The following is a 17,549-nucleotide window of genomic DNA, read 5'->3' as shown; positions in this document are numbered from 1 at the left end:
GTTTAATCGCAGAGGCGATTAATCGGCCGTCAGCGAGAACGTCGCACCAAGCAGTCCGACAATTTTGCCCAACGACAAATAAATATCTCACGATCCCTGAAGTTAGTAATCGAGGCGAAACTAATCACGAGCGCACCCGCTTTAGCGCATTGATTGAGAAACAAAGCTGATCCTGGTTTATAGCAACACAGAATCGATGCCAAACCCGCAATGCATTATTAACACCTTGGCTGAAGCTGTTCGACAGGACAAAGCGCGCAGACGCTTCCAACCAGCTTCAATGCATTAAAGGTTTTTAATGAAGAAAAAGTGACACTGATCGTTAAACAAATGGTGTGTGTGTGTGTGTGGTGTGTGTGTGTGTGTGTGAGAGCAGACGGGAGCTGTGAAACACATGTTGGAGTTTGCCCATAGCATCGTAAAGCTGGCCTCAGTCACAGGGGCTGGGATGACTGAGCCTGACTTAAAATAGACCAAATCGATAAACTTCACCGCTGGGTTACGTCACACTCTCCGCCCGCGCTTCCAGCCGTCAGTATCACTTTACGAACGCCGAGATATTTCGTCTCCAACAGGGTTTAACGGAGAGCGCCACATACAGTACAAATCCCGCACGCTTGAGGATACAAGTCGATACGAACGCATACAAATTCTCATTATTCAAGAATCACTACTGGTTTAAGACGACAACAGCAAAAATGTAGTAATGCATTTCCTTTATCGCATCTAATGCTTCTTACTGGGGTCTAAAAACAAGTCTGACTGGATCCCCAAAGCAATCATTAAAACAATAGAACAATGCAAAAGTTGTAGTAAACTGCAGTTAAAAACAATTATAGCTAGCTGCGAACAGGAAATCGTAAGGTGTGCTGTCGGTGTAGACAAATATTTATTAGAACTATTTATTTTTGTTAAAAAAATTTAGTCACCTATTTTAACATTTCCAAATATTGCATTGAAATAAAAGACAACGAGTGACAGATGTTGCTGGCTACTAAGATGTCATTTGTTAATTACTTAGTTAATGTAATAATTCAACATGACCAAACAATAAATACATTTATTACATTTTAATTCCACTTTTGTTATTGTTAGTTCAAGTGGTGTATTAATTCAATGTTAACACAACTTGTGATTTTATTAATGTGCATTAGTAAACATTGAAATGAACTTTAAGTACTGTAGAAGTATTGTCTATTTTTAGTTCATGTTAACTAACGTGGCGACCTATCGCGAACTAATGAACCTCGTTGTTAAGTGTTACCCAGTACTCGCAGTAGGGTAAACTGCCTCATGCAATATTTGAACGCGAATGCAAATTAAACATTTCAAAGCAATGCAGCTGCCTTGAAATTTACCCTCCGCCGCAATAATTAAGCACCGACTGGAGACGTAAAAGAAAGGGCAGCAGTGGCCATTAAGCTGCCGCCATTAGATTTACGAAAGCACAGGCAGACTCTACAGTCCCGGTTCATTTCGAGGGGACTTGTAATGCTTTTATGTAAGAGAATAAAGAAACAGCTTTTTAAGAGCCATACTTCAATCTTGGTTATTCAATAAAGCAGAAATCAAATGAGGGGTTTGTCTGGAATCGAGGTGAGATAGATATCAAGGGTATCCTCAGCGTGATGCACTCTGGCAGCTTTGCCGAGGCAAGGTGTGCAACCGTACTCAGCTGCAAACACAGAATCAACAGGAAGCGCAGGATTACCACGCATAATGAGCGCCTTCGCTCGCGGTGCTGGCTCCGAAAATCGAATTTTTTGCCTTCTTGTACCCTGAGTGAACCAGGAATGAGAAAAAAAGCCCAGCTACAACACTTAGTGCAAGCAAGTATCTGCCAGCTAAGTCCACTCAGGCAGCCCCGCTGTCAAACACGGTATGAAGTATGTTTTAAAACCGTCATCTTTGCATTCTCTTCTTGAATTTTCAGTCCTAGCATCCTTTCGCTACCGGCATTGCTGTTTTTCAAAGCGTTTTCGGTAGATTTGATTTATTCTGCACGACCACAAAAGAGCCAATAAAATGAACAGCTGAGTCATAAATCATATTTTTGATCACCTTTTATCTCGGGCTGTCTGCATGCAGGTCGTGCTGCGGGGCTGGCTCCATTGGGTGGTGATGGCCAGTTGCAGCCCAATTGCAAATTCAGATTTTCAATCAGGCAACGACATTGATCGCTTTCTGGGGAACGCTAAATGATTTTAGTTCTAATGTGGTATCATGCAGATTAGCGTGAGCAACCGGTTCACTAATATATCGAGCGTTTATATAACGATGCCCACAGCCCGTTCGCACAGCTTGTCCCCACTGAAACATTGGACTCATGCAGAGACAGGAGAATATGTTTGCGTGTCCAGCTTATGCTGCAATCTGTCAACTACTACGCCTCTCATTCATATATTAACGGGCCGATCATAATCTTACTTCATAGAAAACTGATCTGTAAAGCAAATACCGGTAAAATAGCTATTTAATAAGGTTTTTTCTGGTATGGATATGAGTCATGCGTTTAAATTGCCGTCACGCTGAGTACTAAAGAAAACGCTTTTCTGTTAGAGAAAAATTCTTGAACATCTTGAGTTTTCTCTTCACCAGCTGAACGGGGTCCTTTTCTATTGGCTGTTTTTCGACCAGAGGAAGGGTCCTTGACTGCGACAGCTGTTGTTGACGGCTTATCTGTCTCTTGCGGAGGTGCAGATTGTCACAAGAGGAATTGATCGTGGGAGGGAGGCTTGTGTTGGTGACATTGACCGTCAGCATGTCAGAATAGAGTCATCCAGAGGAGGTTTTGATTGTATAAAAAAGAGCTTGGACACTGTACATACTTTTATTTGTAAATATCGATGCATTTGTGGACAGCTGCGGTCTAGCTTCAGAATAATAGGCTCATCAGACAGACTGTACTACATTCAGTGTATTAAAGGTATTATTCATTATGATAATCATTAAAAATCCCTTAGATGCATAAAGGACGTTCCACTTCAATTTTCTTACATTGTTGTGCGTGTTTTTTGCGCTTTAGCTTAGAACTTAGTGTTACACGTGATCATAATTTTCTTTTTTTTACGTAGACGTCTCATCAAACATGTATCTCATCTGTTTGTGTTTAGACAGTAGTCGTAATACACGTATAAAATATATTGTATATTTTCTACAATGAGTTCACGTTAAAGAAACGTCCACCCAGAAGCATCTACTGCCATCTATTGGTACATCTTTTCCCTCTCAACACATTTTGATTTGGATGAAAAAAGAGAACGGAAACATGATTGCATTCATAAGCATTTATTTGAAGTACAGAAAAGATAAATTTCATTATTTTTATTTACCTGTCATTAACGTGCGATTTTATTCACTAGTGAATAAAACGTGGCGCCATCACGACCACACTGAAGACGTAATCATTTACGTCGTCTTTCCAAAACTGCGTGACCGTAAATTCTTTTGCAATTTTTTGAAGTCCATGGACTTTAATTGCACAATGAAAAAAGAGAGAAGCATTTTTCAAAACGTTATTTCGCATTCTACGTAAAAATAGTATTTCGTTATTGTAAATTAAGGTAATAATTTTCACGTTAGGGTCGAGTATGCTTTTTACTACTTTACTAACTTACTCGTAGTATGAGTTCTTCCATTGTACTCGAGTTAAATTGGTTAATTCACAATAAATGACCAAAACCAGTCAAGTCAAAAACACTTACCCTTCACTTACCCTGGATGCGGCTGTCAGCTGTAACATTTCCATCATTAAAGTACAGTATAAACCAGTCAACCACATTAACAGTGGAATTCCTACACACTAGTCTTACGGTTAGTTTATATCAGGATTCATGCATATGAAAAACTGCTTGTACGTGTATAATGCAAATACAGATAAAACAAGTTTAATGTCATTTCAAGAGTTTACTGTAAGCAGGTACAACATATTAGTTTAATACTTATAATAAATACTAGTAATGTTACTTACATTCGTATTTGATGCACATGCAAATACAGTGCGGTATGCCTCATTCATAAAACACCAACGTAATGAACTTTATAACATATATAACGTTCATAAAACCAAGCTTGAGGCAAACTGCTTCACTCAGTGTGGCATAATAGAAACGTTTTATGGACGATATACACAGAAACGCATTCTGCTCCTGTTTTATGAACGAGGCCCAATGTGTGCAAAACGTAAAAAGAGAACTGCACAAGTCTAACACCAGCGGTAATAAGCATATGAGTAAAAAGCAAAGACAGAAAGGGTTGCTGTGATTTATTTGAGCTAGCACAGAACATGTGCAATTACACCAACTATCTGCAGATGCTAAAGTAGCGTGGTAGCAATGTGAACTACATTAGTTCCTTAAAAAAAAAAACTGGAAAGAAAAGTCATCAATACAGAGTACAGTGTAATAAAAACTATGGAGGCCAAGCCTGACATTTTCTGGCCACAGTTGTGAACGCATATGTCCTTGAAGCATGAACTCCACACCATTTCTCTTCTCTGAGCCTGGATCTTTCTGGCTCCTGCATTAAAATATCTTCATTTATTTAAATGGAACGAACAAAGCAAATGGTTTTACAGACTTAAATGTTTGATACTCATCATATTCATTATATGTTTTTACATTACCTTTGGGGAAAAAGGAATGGTTTCTGCTGGAAACAGAATAAGGAAACAAGTAGCTCAACACCAGGTGCTTTTGACAAGATAGCAAAACTTTTACACATACTAAGGGTTCGTTACTTGATGAAAGTTTTCATTTTCTTAGAGGGATTCCTTCCCCAGCATCCACTTCAGAATGAATGCTTTTCAGTCCACGTTTTCACTGGCATTACCTGCCAAAAGGTTAAGAATAGACATGAAACATTCTAACTGGATAAAGCAAATACAAAGAATACTTATACAAAGAAATAAATCACTTATTTACATTCAGAGGTATCATATACATCCCTAAACCTACTCTTCGTAGATCCTTTACAAAGTCTCAAAATTGAATTCAAATGTATCCAAGTTTATTTGCTCAGTGAAAGACCCGGGAAGGGGAGAGAACGACATGGGTTCCTCAGATTCCAGAGGGTTTTCCTCATCATTATTTGTCTGCATTGTGTTCTGACTATCTACTTCCATCACAGTTATATCCCCCACAGAGATTTCAATAGATTTAAGAACTTGTTGATCAACAAAATCTTCTTTTGCATTATCTTCATCTGGAAGGTCATGTTTTAAGATGGTATCCTCAAAGACTTGTTCAAAGTCCTCGTTCTTGGGAGATTCCTCTCTTTGTGCAACATTTGACGACTCATTTTTGGGGGATTCTTCTGTCTGGCCAACGTCTGAGTCTTCACTCTTGGGAGATTCCTCTCTCCAGACCAGATTTGAGCCCTCATTCCTGGGGGGTTCACCTGTCTGGGCAACTTCTGAGCCTTTGTTTTCTAGAGATTGCTCTCTCTGGGCAAGACTCAAGTCCTCATTCTCAGTGGGTTCTGCAATCTGGGCAACTTCTGCGTCTATGTTCTTGTGAGATTCTTCTCTCCGGGAAATATTTAAACCCTCATTCTTGGAGGGTTCTTCTGTCTGGGTAACTTCTGAGTATTTATTATTGGGGGATACTTCTCTCAGTGTAAGATTTGAGTCCTCATTTTTGAGGGGTTCTTCTCTCTGGGCAAGATCTGTGTTCTCATTCTTAAGAGGTTCTTCTCTCAAGTTAACTCCTGACTCCTCGTTCTTGAGACGTTCATCTCTCAGGGGAACTTTCGAGTCATTGACCTTGAGAGGTTCTCCGCTCTTGCAAACATCACTAGCATTTTTGACTTTATTGTTGGACTCTCTGCAGGTTGAGCCACTGTCTTGAGGAGCAAATCCGAAGTTTTGTTTGTCACCAACACTGCTGCAAACTGAGGTTTTTACTGCAGCACTGCTACTGTAGAAAATGTCAAACAAATCTTTTGCTTTTCCTGCTGCAAGAGTTGTCTTTGGCTTTACCATTCTTGGGGGCGGGTCTCTGGCTTTTGAAGAAAGTTGAGGAGGAGGACGAAGGATTACGGTGAGCTTCTGCTCCTCCTCAGGCACTCCTGGAGCAGCCACATCAGACTCAAGAGTAATAACACATTGACTGGGAGTAACAGGTTCCATCTGGCTTAAATTTGCCATTTTTGGTGCTGCAGTGGGAGACTGAACAGGTACGGGTATGCTGAAGATATCTACAGGGTTTGCAGGGGTGTCCTTTGTTTGTTTTAATTGCACCTCTTCTCCACTAAATGCCTTAGAGATGAGGTCTGCTGACAATGTTGGGCCCTTCTGAGCTCCTGTTACGGGTGCAGAAGATTTATCAGCAGATGGTGTTGGTTTATTTTGCACACCTGTGTAAGACTTCCTAATAACCATGGGAGATGTGGGAGGAGGTAAAGTAGGATTAGTTTTATTTTCATTGAATGCTAGCCATTCACCTGAAGGGGGCAGCAAAGCCTTTCCTGTCAGTTTGATAGCAATTGATTTTGCAGCAGCTATAGACTTGGAAAAAGGATCAAGTTCAGCACCCTTGTTTTCTGCCATTTCAGAAGGAACACTGTCTTCCTCTTCCTTTAAGAACTGTGCCGCCATCCTCTCTGCCTCTTTCTCCAGTGCTGTCTTCTGTGGCTTTTTCAGACCAAATTTTCCAAAGCCAGGCCGACCAGCAGCTTCCTCGTTCTTCTTGCGAAGTTTAGCAAGCAAGGCAGGACTTGGGCCACATAATATTTTAGGAGGCTCGCTGGGTTTCTCTGATTCTGATTTGCCATCTTTACCACTGAATTTTCCTGTGCTCTCCTTGTCATCTTTGGAATAACTAGCCTTGCTCTTCTGGTGCTGAACTTTATCTTCCTTTTTTTCATACTTTTCATTACCATCTTTGTCCTCGTCCCACTTGGATTTCGACCACTTGCCCCAGTCCTCATCCTTGTATTTTGACTTCTTCTCTTCAAACTCCCGAGTGTATTTGTACTTCTTATCATCTTCTCTGCTGTACTTTGACTTCTCCTCTTCTCTACTATATCGGCCTCTGTCATCATCTTTTCTAAATCTGTATCTGTCGTCCTCTTCTCTATATCGATAGTGTTCATCATCATCATCTCGGTTTCTAAATCTGTCCTCTTCATACCTGGATCTCTCCCCTTCCTCCTTCCTGTATCTATACGTGTATTCCTCTTCTTTTCTGAAGCGGTTTCGCTCATCATCATCTTTTTTGTACCTTCTCTCATCCTCTTTTATTTTGCCTCTTTCATCATCCTCCTTCTTGTATTTCTGTTTATCTATATCCTCTTTCTTGTATTTCTCCTTAGGTTTATTGTCTCCTCTTTGATATTCTTATTCTCCTCTTCCTTGTTGTACTGTGGTTTTGTGTCCACTTCATTGCTTGATATTTTTCCTTTACTGTGTTTGGATTTCTTCACATCATCCTGTTCGTCATCTTCACGTTTTCGTTTGTGCTCTGAACTCTTTTGGCTCTCCAAGCCAGCCTGACGGTCCAAGTTCCTCCTTTGTTCATAGAGGGGATTTTCATAAATTTTTGCCTGTTGAAATCAATGCATATGAGAAAATTACATATGGTCAAAAAAAAAAATTCACTTGCAGTCGTGTCCTAAGCTTACTTAAATTTATAATGAATATCATGGGTGATATTTACCTTGTATTTCTCATTGTGAATATGGCAGGTGACATGAGCCTCAGCACAAATGGGATCACCAAAAAACTCTTCACATAACTGGCAGAAGAATCCCCTTACAGGGATCAAGAACTCAGAGCCTAAAGAAAAGTATACAGCACAAAATTAAATACATTTACCAGTAGGGTTTAATGTTTTGATAGCTGGTAATTTACCCTTGATCTGCTCCAAAAAGGAGGCACACTGCAAGAAAACCACATTTTAGGACACTACAAATAACATGGCACCAAGTAGGCAAGAGAATCACAAAGAAACTGAATGATTCTGATTATTTGACCCACAGATTGCATTTATCTATTACAAATCCTTAACGGTGCATCTGGTACAACAAATTGCTTTAGCTTAAACAAAATTAATGTGTTTTCTGAATAGCAAAAAACATTTCATAAATATTTTGTTACCTTTGGCTGGCTTAGAAGTCCTCTTTCCAACAGGGGGTTTCTTTTCACTCTCTGATTTTGCCCAAGGTCTGTCATAAGGATCTAGAGTCTATATGATAGCAAAACAATTGATGATCGAAGCAGAGATGTGACTGGCAGTAATAAACTTCCATAACAACAACAAAAAAACTAATTTCATATATGAGCACGCATACCTTCCTATGGGTTTTGCTGTGCAAATGCATGAAATAATCAAACATTGAACCACTTGTAACATTGCAGTTTTTACACCAGTGGTTTCCTGCATCATAGTACTCGAACTGCTCGGCAGCAGTGTCCAGGGAATGACAGCTCGACGGAAGAAATGACTTGGGTTTTTCAGGAGACGCTCTTGATTTTGAGGAGGCTACCTAGATCAATTTAGGCAGTACAAAAAATACATAAGTAAAAGTGACTATGCATGCTAAATCTAATACTCTAGAGCTATCTATTTTTAAATGAATGAAAAAAAGGTTTTCAAAAAAACAAATATAACAATCCTATTGCCAATCATTAAAGTTTGTCATAGGAGACTTACCTTTGCAAAACAGGACATCTGTTTTCCAGTCGGGGAGAAGTTACCCATGGGTTTAATACTTGAATTATTTGACTACTATAAAACTAATGAGTTTTAAAAAGCCATTTCAAAATGAGATCTGAAATGGCTTTTTGTACCATAAAACGATAAAGATTTCCTTAAAATCGACCAAACGCAAAAGCAATTAAATCTCATTCATTCAGACATTTCAAGATATCAAAACATGTTTGCAGTCAATCTTTCTATTATTTTTTTTAATAAAAGACAAATAAATTAAATATATAATTAGATAGATAGGTACATAGATAGATAAATATATAGAGAAAAAAAAGAGATTCCCTTAAAATCAATGCCAATAAAAGATAATTTAGAGACTTTTAAGTATACGCCTTGTTATATGCAAAAATAAAAACACATACTTATTAAATAATGCTATGCTATTAATCAGAATACTATTATGATTACACAAAAGCTATGTTATAGAAAAACAATCCCTAAAATAATGTGTTTATACATTACAGAAGTTATTGATGTCCTGTATCAGAAGCACAAACTTCCGGTTTAATAAATCATAGCCACAATGTACTATAACATGGAAACAAATTAGTAAATCGGGACAACCAATAAATATATTGTGGAAACAAATCGTTAATTTATTGTCCCAATATACATTTTTTTCAACTATAAGTCACTTTGAACTAAAACAGTGTTTTTCAAACCTTTTTTAAAGTGTCTCAAGTGACTTAAAAATGCATTATACTAAAAATGCTGCTTTCTGGTCTGTGCAGATTTTATTCTGTGCTAAAAAAGCCACAAAAGCTGATTAATTATTCTGTTTAATCTCAAAGGAAGCATTTAGGTGCCAGAGCCAAAGGCAAGCATATTCTAATCCTCTCTGAAAGTTACAACTGCAGTGTAAGTGTGTTTTTAGATGTTACTCCTCAGGGTCCTTCCACAGATCTGCAAAGCCATGCAGCACGATTAAACCGAACTACAGGAATACTGATCTTAATAAATCAAAATGTGGCATTATGTTGCTCACAGTTACTTGATGCCCTGATTTAATCAAAGGTGGTACTTGTTTTAGTTTCAAAACCAATGCACTAAAAAGCATCTGCAAAAATAGTAACGAATAATGTTACCCAATACATTTGAGATGACCCTCTATGCAAAATAAAACAGTGATTATTATACTGATATGACTGGAGTCTTCATTTCATGTGAGTGAAGATTATTTTAAATACAAATTTTTAGTGTTTTCTTTCCATTAGAAATATAGAAATTAGGGTATATTTTTACTAATTAAAAACCCTGAATGCATTACTAGTTTTTTAAATAAATATTTTGTGGAATCACTGTCAAGATTTAAAATGCCACTTAAAAAGTTGCAGTCTAATTCTAAACTGAAAAAGCCAATCAAGCACAAGTACCTTTCCTGTAACAGAATTAGCAACTCTACCTTATTGTATGAGGTGCTGGTTTTGGCCCCTGATTTCTCTGGGCTTCTGGCTGACTCCTTCTTACTCTGAAGGGGCTGCTGCGCATGGTCCCCAGAGATCTTCGAGTCTTTGTGGTCTATACCGAGAATAAGAGCTACTTTGACCAGCTCTTCATATTTTTGATCTGCCTCTCTCTGTTCAGCACGCAATTTAGAGATTTGGGCCATTGCATTTTCTTGGAGCTGACTGAGTTCGATGAGTACAGGGTCCTTGTGCCCATCCTTCTCCCTTCGCTTCTTTCGAAGAAGCTCCCCTAAATGAACAAATCAAACACTGCATAATACAGTGAGCCCTTACATATTTATATCCATTTTACACTAAGAGGGAAATACCTTGCTGCTTTCTCAATGTCTCCACATCCTTTAAGAGATTTTCTTTCCTTTTGTGTCGCACGTCTTTCTCCTTTCTTAGCTTTTCAAGCTCTTCCATGACCTGAGACAGAATTTTATTTGGGACTTAAATTTCGTTATGAGCAAAATCAAATGAACGGGAATCCTGATGAATTCAACAACTGTGCTTATGATTCCATTTCCTTGTTTCCCCCCAAAATGTACAAAAAAAAATTGTAAAGACTACAGATATTCAAGATGTTTGTTAAAGAATACAAACGGAGGAAAATCAAACGTAACCACAGTTTTTGGTTCTCCACTCCACGGATAAAACTTTTGCTTTGTAGATGAAACAACGATTTTGAGATGTTTGCATATTCAATAATCTCATCAAATATCTTGCACTTACCTTTTGTTTTTGGCTAGCAGTATTCTTCTCTTCCATTTCTTTCCTCTGAATGCCACTAGTGATCGCTTTAGAGGCCAAAGGATCTGATTTAGGGGTTGCTGAAAAGACAAAGCAAATCAGGTTGGTAAACTGTGATGAGTGAAGTCTAAATCACCCAAAAATATCTAATTATTTACTCAAGGTCTTGTCATTCTGAAACCATGATAACATCCGTCTATTATGGAAATAATCTGATTACATCTGTGTTCTTTAATTTGTGCAATCTCACCCGCAGAACTTTACACTCCTATTGGTTCTTTTCTTGAAGTCCTTGTTTAGTAAACTGGGCCCATAGCATATAGCAAGTTATACAGACAGCTTAATAGTGCATTCACAATCTTTTGTGGTCCTTTAAGGAGCTTTACAGACATGGTCACTTTGGACAGACCTTTGTGAAGAATGTTTTTCCTTTAATCAACTGCACTAACGTAAAGTTATAATACATAATGCTAAAATGTAACTTTTAGTTATTTCTCTTTATGAATAATGTATTGTAAAGGTCACTAACCTTTATGATCATCACCTTTACTCTCGCTCGCACAGTTTTGATGATTTTAAGAAAGGGTCGCTCAATGTTAGGGTGGCTGTAGGGATCCATTGGACTGGGAGGAGGTACCGCATACTTGGAGGTGGGTACATCGGCCATCCCGGAGGCATATATGGAACATAATTGCCATACGGATCGTAACCTCTCGGTGGGTAGTCAGGTGGCATTACCCCACGTGGAGGCGGCCCAGGGTATGGGGACATGGGATGTGTCGGGTGGCTGGTTTGGGAGGGATACATCTGAGACCCAGGACCCACATTGGGTGTGGTAGGCCAGCTGCTTTCTGCTTGAGAAATGCTAGGTTGAGCATCTTTCTTGTTCTGACTATGTGAGAGTGGAGATCTTTTTTCTGGGGAAGCTGGCTTTTTCTTGCTGCGACTTGAAGCGTGATCCAAACTGCCACTTCGGCTTTGAGGACTTCTGCTTCTGCTTCGGCTGCTACTCCGACTGCAACTGGAGCTCCTGCTGCTGCTGCTGCTGTAACTCCTGCTACGGCTCCGGTGCTTTCTATCCGAATGCCGACGAGTTGGTGTCTTCACAAGGGTGTTTCCGTGCAGGCGCGCCTGCGTCCTGGCAGCCATCTTGCTTATCTCAGCCACACCCAGGTCCAAGCCAATTGTTTTCAGCAAATCTTGTATCTTCTCATATTCCTCCACCTCTTTCCTCACCTTGACGTCCTGTGGCCCAACTCCAGGTGGGAAGTTATTAGGTCCTTCCTTGGCGTGTACCTCAGGTGTGGAGGAGGAATGATGCCTGTCTGTCTGCCTACTGTCTCTATGTGAATGGCTCATCACATTGTCTACTGTATGGCCAAATGTGTAAGGTTCTCTTATTTGCATTTCACAAGACTGAGGGTAACTTGTACCTGGAAAGTTCGAATTTGCTGGCGCCACCTCACTGCCCTCTTCTTCTTCATCCCCATAGAGGAACTTCTCCTCATCTTCAATATCTGGATGACTCTTTTTTACATTCTGTGGTTGGGTGACCTCAGATATCATTCCTAGGAATTGTGTGAGGTCTAATTTCTCCTGTCTTCCCTTCTCGTGAGGGAGGAGCAGGTCACCTCCGCCCCCTCTGGCTGGTTGGATTTTACCAATCAGCTCTTCAAGAACACCACTATCAGAGCTTTTACCCAGCATGGATGCTAACAAGTCTGGCTCCATGGTTTTGGAAAGTGCGGAGAGAAGCTGTTCAGCCTCATGTGAAAGACCACCATCTGGATTTCCTCGAGGGGAGTCACTATTCTGAAATACATTGGTTATATATGATTTAGGGACAATAGCATCATTCTTTACTCTCTAAAAATAAAGGTAAATTAAGTATCAGCTATCAGTGGTGACGCTAGACTTTCAAAAGGTGTTACACTGATATGAAAGAAAGTCAATAAAATGAAATTGCTGGCTGTCCTTTAGCTCTGTAGGCCGATTAAAGACGAAGACCGTACTCTACACAAGTATGTGAAATCTCATATGTGTGAACTTATGTTGCAGAAAGTATCAGAACACAAATCTAAACACAGAGCACACTTGATATGATGCACATTACCATGAATCATTCAATCCTTTAGGTCCAAAACAAGCATTTGAATGTAACTATTGCCAACTTGATAGTCAAAGACAACATCAAAAATGTATGTACATTAAAGTTTGTTTGTAGATATTTAGGAAACAGGTTATGTTTTCACAGTCATTAATTCTACTCTGAAATGTGCATTTTGGGTAGATCCTGGGCCGGAATTGCAGTGCCCATTTCAGTATGAAAATATTACGTACTGCACTTTTAATCTGTTGGAAAACACAGCGTATCGCATATATTTTTATAATATTTTTTTTTTTACTTTTAATTAGTTAATTAGTCCGAAAGAAGAAAGTCATAGGGTGGCTTTGGAGTTGAGTAAATTATGAGGTCAATTGCATTTTTGGATGAACTATTTCTTTAAAAATGTCATACATGAAGTAAAGAATAAACGTTAACAGCTTTTGACCAGCCTTTTCAGTGTCACAATCTCCCGAGCCACAACGAGAGGCGGTTACCTGTACTAGCATAGGAGAATCGGTCTCGGAAGAATCCATTCTTTTCTTCAAAATTGACTTCGCAGGCTGCACAAGCATGTCCTGGATTTCTTTCCGTCGCCTGGCCTTCTCCAGCTCAGAAAAGTCCTCCTCTCTCACCCTAAAGTCGCCTGATTTGACTCTCCTGTTGACGCTGCTGTGGCGACTTCTACTGGAGCCGCTGCTGCTACTGCTTCCGCCCGACTGGCGCCTGGCTCCGGCCCAGCTCCTAGCACGACTCCGCCTCTGCTCCTCCCCTGCTGCGGCTCCTTTCGCGGCTGCGGCTCCGCGCCGGCTCTTGCTCCGCGCCCTGCTCCTGGCCCTGCTCTGTCTGCGCGACTGCGCTTCCGCTTCTGCTTCGACTTCTGCTGTAGCTCCTCCCACGGGTTCTGCTCTTGCTGCGCGCTCGGCTCTTCGCTGCTCGGGACTCCTGCCGCGACTGTAGCTCCGACTCCTGCCATGCGGCTGCGCTGGCGACTTTGCTGCGCCCGTAGCCAGGACTGCGGCTCCGCCGCCTGCTCCTCCCGCGGCTAACACTGCGCCTCCTCGAACCTCGATCGCTGTGTCCATCATAGCTCGACTTCCTTGAGAGTAATAGGGCTTATGATGTGACTCCCGCGGCATAATCTCTGTCAACAGAAACCATTAGATCATAAACCACAACTGAAGGACAAGGACAAGCAATTGCACATCTAGTGAATCTATGGGCTCAAGTTAATAGCGTCAAGTGCTGTGGTATTAAAATCCCTAAGGTGTTTTACACAGGCTGATTTTGGCCAGAAAAACACATGATGGACATAAACTGTAATTATTTACCTACAAAAAAATTCCAGCCATTTAGAAGACAGCAAACATATCTGATATCTTAACACTGTTTGAGGACATATTGTTTTCATTTCAGCATTGACGAGTGAACATTAAACCCGTTTCACGTTTAACATTGTCCCACAGCGTATTGCTGTTACGCCAGGCTGTATATCTCTCACCGGACATAGGGCGCTTCGCTTGGATGGGTCAGCCTGCTCCACAGTTATAACCAGACTGTGATCTACAGGGAGACCACCACGAGGAGGTGATGGGCTGTATCTCTGTTAAGAAACATGGGTACATAATTAACTCATACATGAAATAATACAAACTAAAAAAAAAAGAAAAACGTTATTTACTCCTGAAGTGACAAAACAAAATATTTTGCATCACTACTTGTGTCACACGAAAAAAAAAAATTATCATCATCGATGTTTAAAAAAAGTTGAGTATATTTTAATGATTCGTTGATGATCCGAAGATCAGCATTTATCCGAAATAAACATTTGTAACATTAAATAATTACATTAAACAAATTAATACTTTTACATACAAGGCAAGGATGCATTAAATTGAACAAAAGCGATGCGATTTCTTTTCTATTTCACATAAAAGCCGTTCTTCTGGACTTTCTATTCATCAAAGAAACCTAAAAAGCCCTCAGCTGTTCAACACTATAATAAAAACAAATCAGAAGCAATCAGAATATTAAAATGATTTCTGAAAGGTCGTGTGACTGGAGTGATGATGCTAAAATTCAGCTTAGAAATCATAGTAATAAATTACATTTTTAAATACATTCAAATAAGAAGCAAGTATGTTTAATTAGTAAACACGTCGCAATATGACACTGCTTTTGCTTCTTGTTTTTAAAAACTTCCAGCTAGTAGCGAACATTTAATTAAAACTAATTATGAAATAAGTAGCAAGCACTGGCTGCTGGCAATCAGCAATGCATGCATGCATGCACATTTTTACCATGGTTTAATACCATAAAGGCACGCAAAGGCTTTATACTATAATGTCTATAAACCCATAGCACAAAGGATATTTTTATTACAGTACATAACACTGCAACAAGCGTGTAAGGTAACGGAATGAGAAGACAACACTTTAAGAGCGGTATTAACGTAATAATTCATAGAATAACAGTGTATTCCCGCAATATAGAAAATTCACTTCCACTTTTAATTGGTGTGTACCATGCTGGCCAAGTGTTTTGTTTACTTCATACCCCATAGGCTCGCGGAGGTCTCCCTCCTCGGTATTCATCGGCCGGTGAGTACCTCCTCCGCGGGGAGGGCCGGCGGTACGGATCCGGGGGGTGGCCTGGTCCAGGACGGGAACCGAAACCACGCGACGGAGGGGGATGATAGCCGCCTCTGTGCGGCCTAGAACCGCGGTACATAACGACGCGTAGCCGCTGTTTCCGCGTCGGTGTCAAGTCCTTGTTATCCCGGGCGCGGGGTGGCGATTATCACCCTCAACAGATAAACGCAATTTCAAAAAATTCAATATGAATGAGAGCGTATTCATCACACTCAAACGACTGTGTCTGCGCTCACTTCCTGTGCCGCCATTGGCCCCTCACTCACCGGACATGACGTCATGCCGGGAACAGCCAATTGAACGCAGCGAAGTAGCATCGTTTTGTTTACCTACTCTCCTAAATACAGCGAGAAAGCGAAAGCGTACGGTTTAAAAATAGTTTTTTTGGTCAGTCAGTTGATGAATAGGGATGGAGGCTTATCATCATACTCAAGAGTTTCTTGACAAATTTAAAATCCTAATTAGACGCAGAGAATATTCCACTGTAATGGTAATGATTTTCTTTTTTAAAAAGAAATGCAATGAAAACCCTAATCTGTTGTATCGACAATTTTCATATTTTAAAAAACACATGTTAAATTTGTTTCTCATTTTTTGTAATATTAAAGAAATGTAATATTGTCTGCAAAATAAATGTAAAATTTCAAAAATCTTGTGAACGTTTATATGACCTTGACCCTACAACGGTCTCTCCAGCAGGAAAATAAAAGATTGATCTTCTCTTCATTGACCTTCCTACGTTGTTAAGACTATTCACTGTAAGGGAAAAGCATGTTTTTAAATAAGGCACCTCTAATATTTATATTATTTAGAGTGGGAGTAAAATAAATACTAACAGTTCAGGTTCATGTAGCCTATAACTCAAAGGTTTGTGGTCAGTAAGATTCTGTTGTTTACATTATGCATTTATTTGTTGAATAAAAATGTAATTTTTAAGCATGGATTTATCAGTTACGAGACTTAGATTCTTTGAAAAATGTAAATGGTTTCCATACAAATTTTAAGCAACTAAACTGGTTTGTAGTGATAAGTTTCTTGGGCAGCCCATTTAATTTTTAGACTTTTTGCCAATTTTAATGAATTATAAAATGACTTTGGATGTAATTCTCTATAAATGTTGAATCCTAATAAAAATAATGAAGGTATAATTTTCTCTTAATTGCCTATTTGTCGTAATATAGAATGGAAATCAAGTGAGTTCAATTAATTCGCTTATTGGTTTTAAGATGAAGAGTGAAATACAAAATCCACAAAAATACTGAATATAATAACCTCTAATGACAAGTGTTTAATTATAACAATAACATGTTTTGGGTCCTTATGTGCTGTTCCTTTTATAAAAAAAACAAACCAAAAAAACCCACATTGAAATCAAAAGTAGTATCATCTGTAGGTCACCATTTTCCCAGAAAAACTAAATCATCAATTAACTACAAAACAGTTTTTCCACTTACAAAACCTCACTAATGTTGAAATTCAGCTGAAATGGCAAAAAATAGAGCAGTTATTGTGTTGAAAGCACATTTAAAACACTGAATAAGAAAAAAAGACAAGGTACATTGGGAATGCATTTATTTATTTTTTTAAATACCTTCACATTTTCCAATAAAAGCAAATGCTTCTCTAAATGGGGGGGAAACAATACATTTTGCCGTCATGCTGGAACAGATGTAATTCATCCCCACTCTCAAACACATCTGATGAATCCAGGTTTGAGTAGAAGTGAAGGTCTTGCTGGTCCTTACCTCGTCTGATCCTGAAATTCATTTGCAGTCTCTAATGCTTTAAAAGAATGAGAACCTCTGCAGACACGTCCTGCTTTTCAACTAACCAACATCTGAGGCGCACATGAAAAGTGTAGGACCCGTGTTCCTCAATCAGACTTTCC

General features: G+C 39.4%; 1 protein-coding gene across 1 annotated transcript; it reads right to left on the bottom strand.

The window, feature by feature from the left end:
* Positions 1 to 3,862: 3,862 nt before the first annotated feature.
* LOC122356072 (zinc finger protein 318-like) lies at positions 3,863 to 15,948 on the bottom strand. The gene is given in 19 exon segments (XM_043254525.1): positions 3,863 to 7,323; positions 7,326 to 7,542; positions 7,656 to 7,774; positions 8,096 to 8,183; positions 8,290 to 8,484; positions 10,111 to 10,403; positions 10,483 to 10,582; positions 10,889 to 10,986; positions 11,432 to 11,545; positions 11,548 to 12,718; positions 13,508 to 13,777; positions 13,779 to 13,816; positions 13,819 to 13,867; positions 13,869 to 13,945; positions 13,948 to 14,005; positions 14,007 to 14,154; positions 14,512 to 14,550; positions 14,552 to 14,613; positions 15,567 to 15,948. Coding segments are annotated over 19 exon segments (5,664 nt in total). The 5' UTR covers positions 15,741 to 15,948; the 3' UTR covers positions 3,863 to 4,969.
* Between the last annotated feature and the right edge of the window lie 1,601 nt (positions 15,949 to 17,549).

This window comes from Puntigrus tetrazona, chromosome 13, assembly GCF_018831695.1.
Source record: "Puntigrus tetrazona isolate hp1 chromosome 13, ASM1883169v1, whole genome shotgun sequence".
Lineage (NCBI taxonomy): Eukaryota > Metazoa > Chordata > Actinopteri > Cypriniformes > Cyprinidae > Puntigrus > Puntigrus tetrazona.
This window is presented reverse-complemented; position numbering and strand designations above follow the sequence as displayed.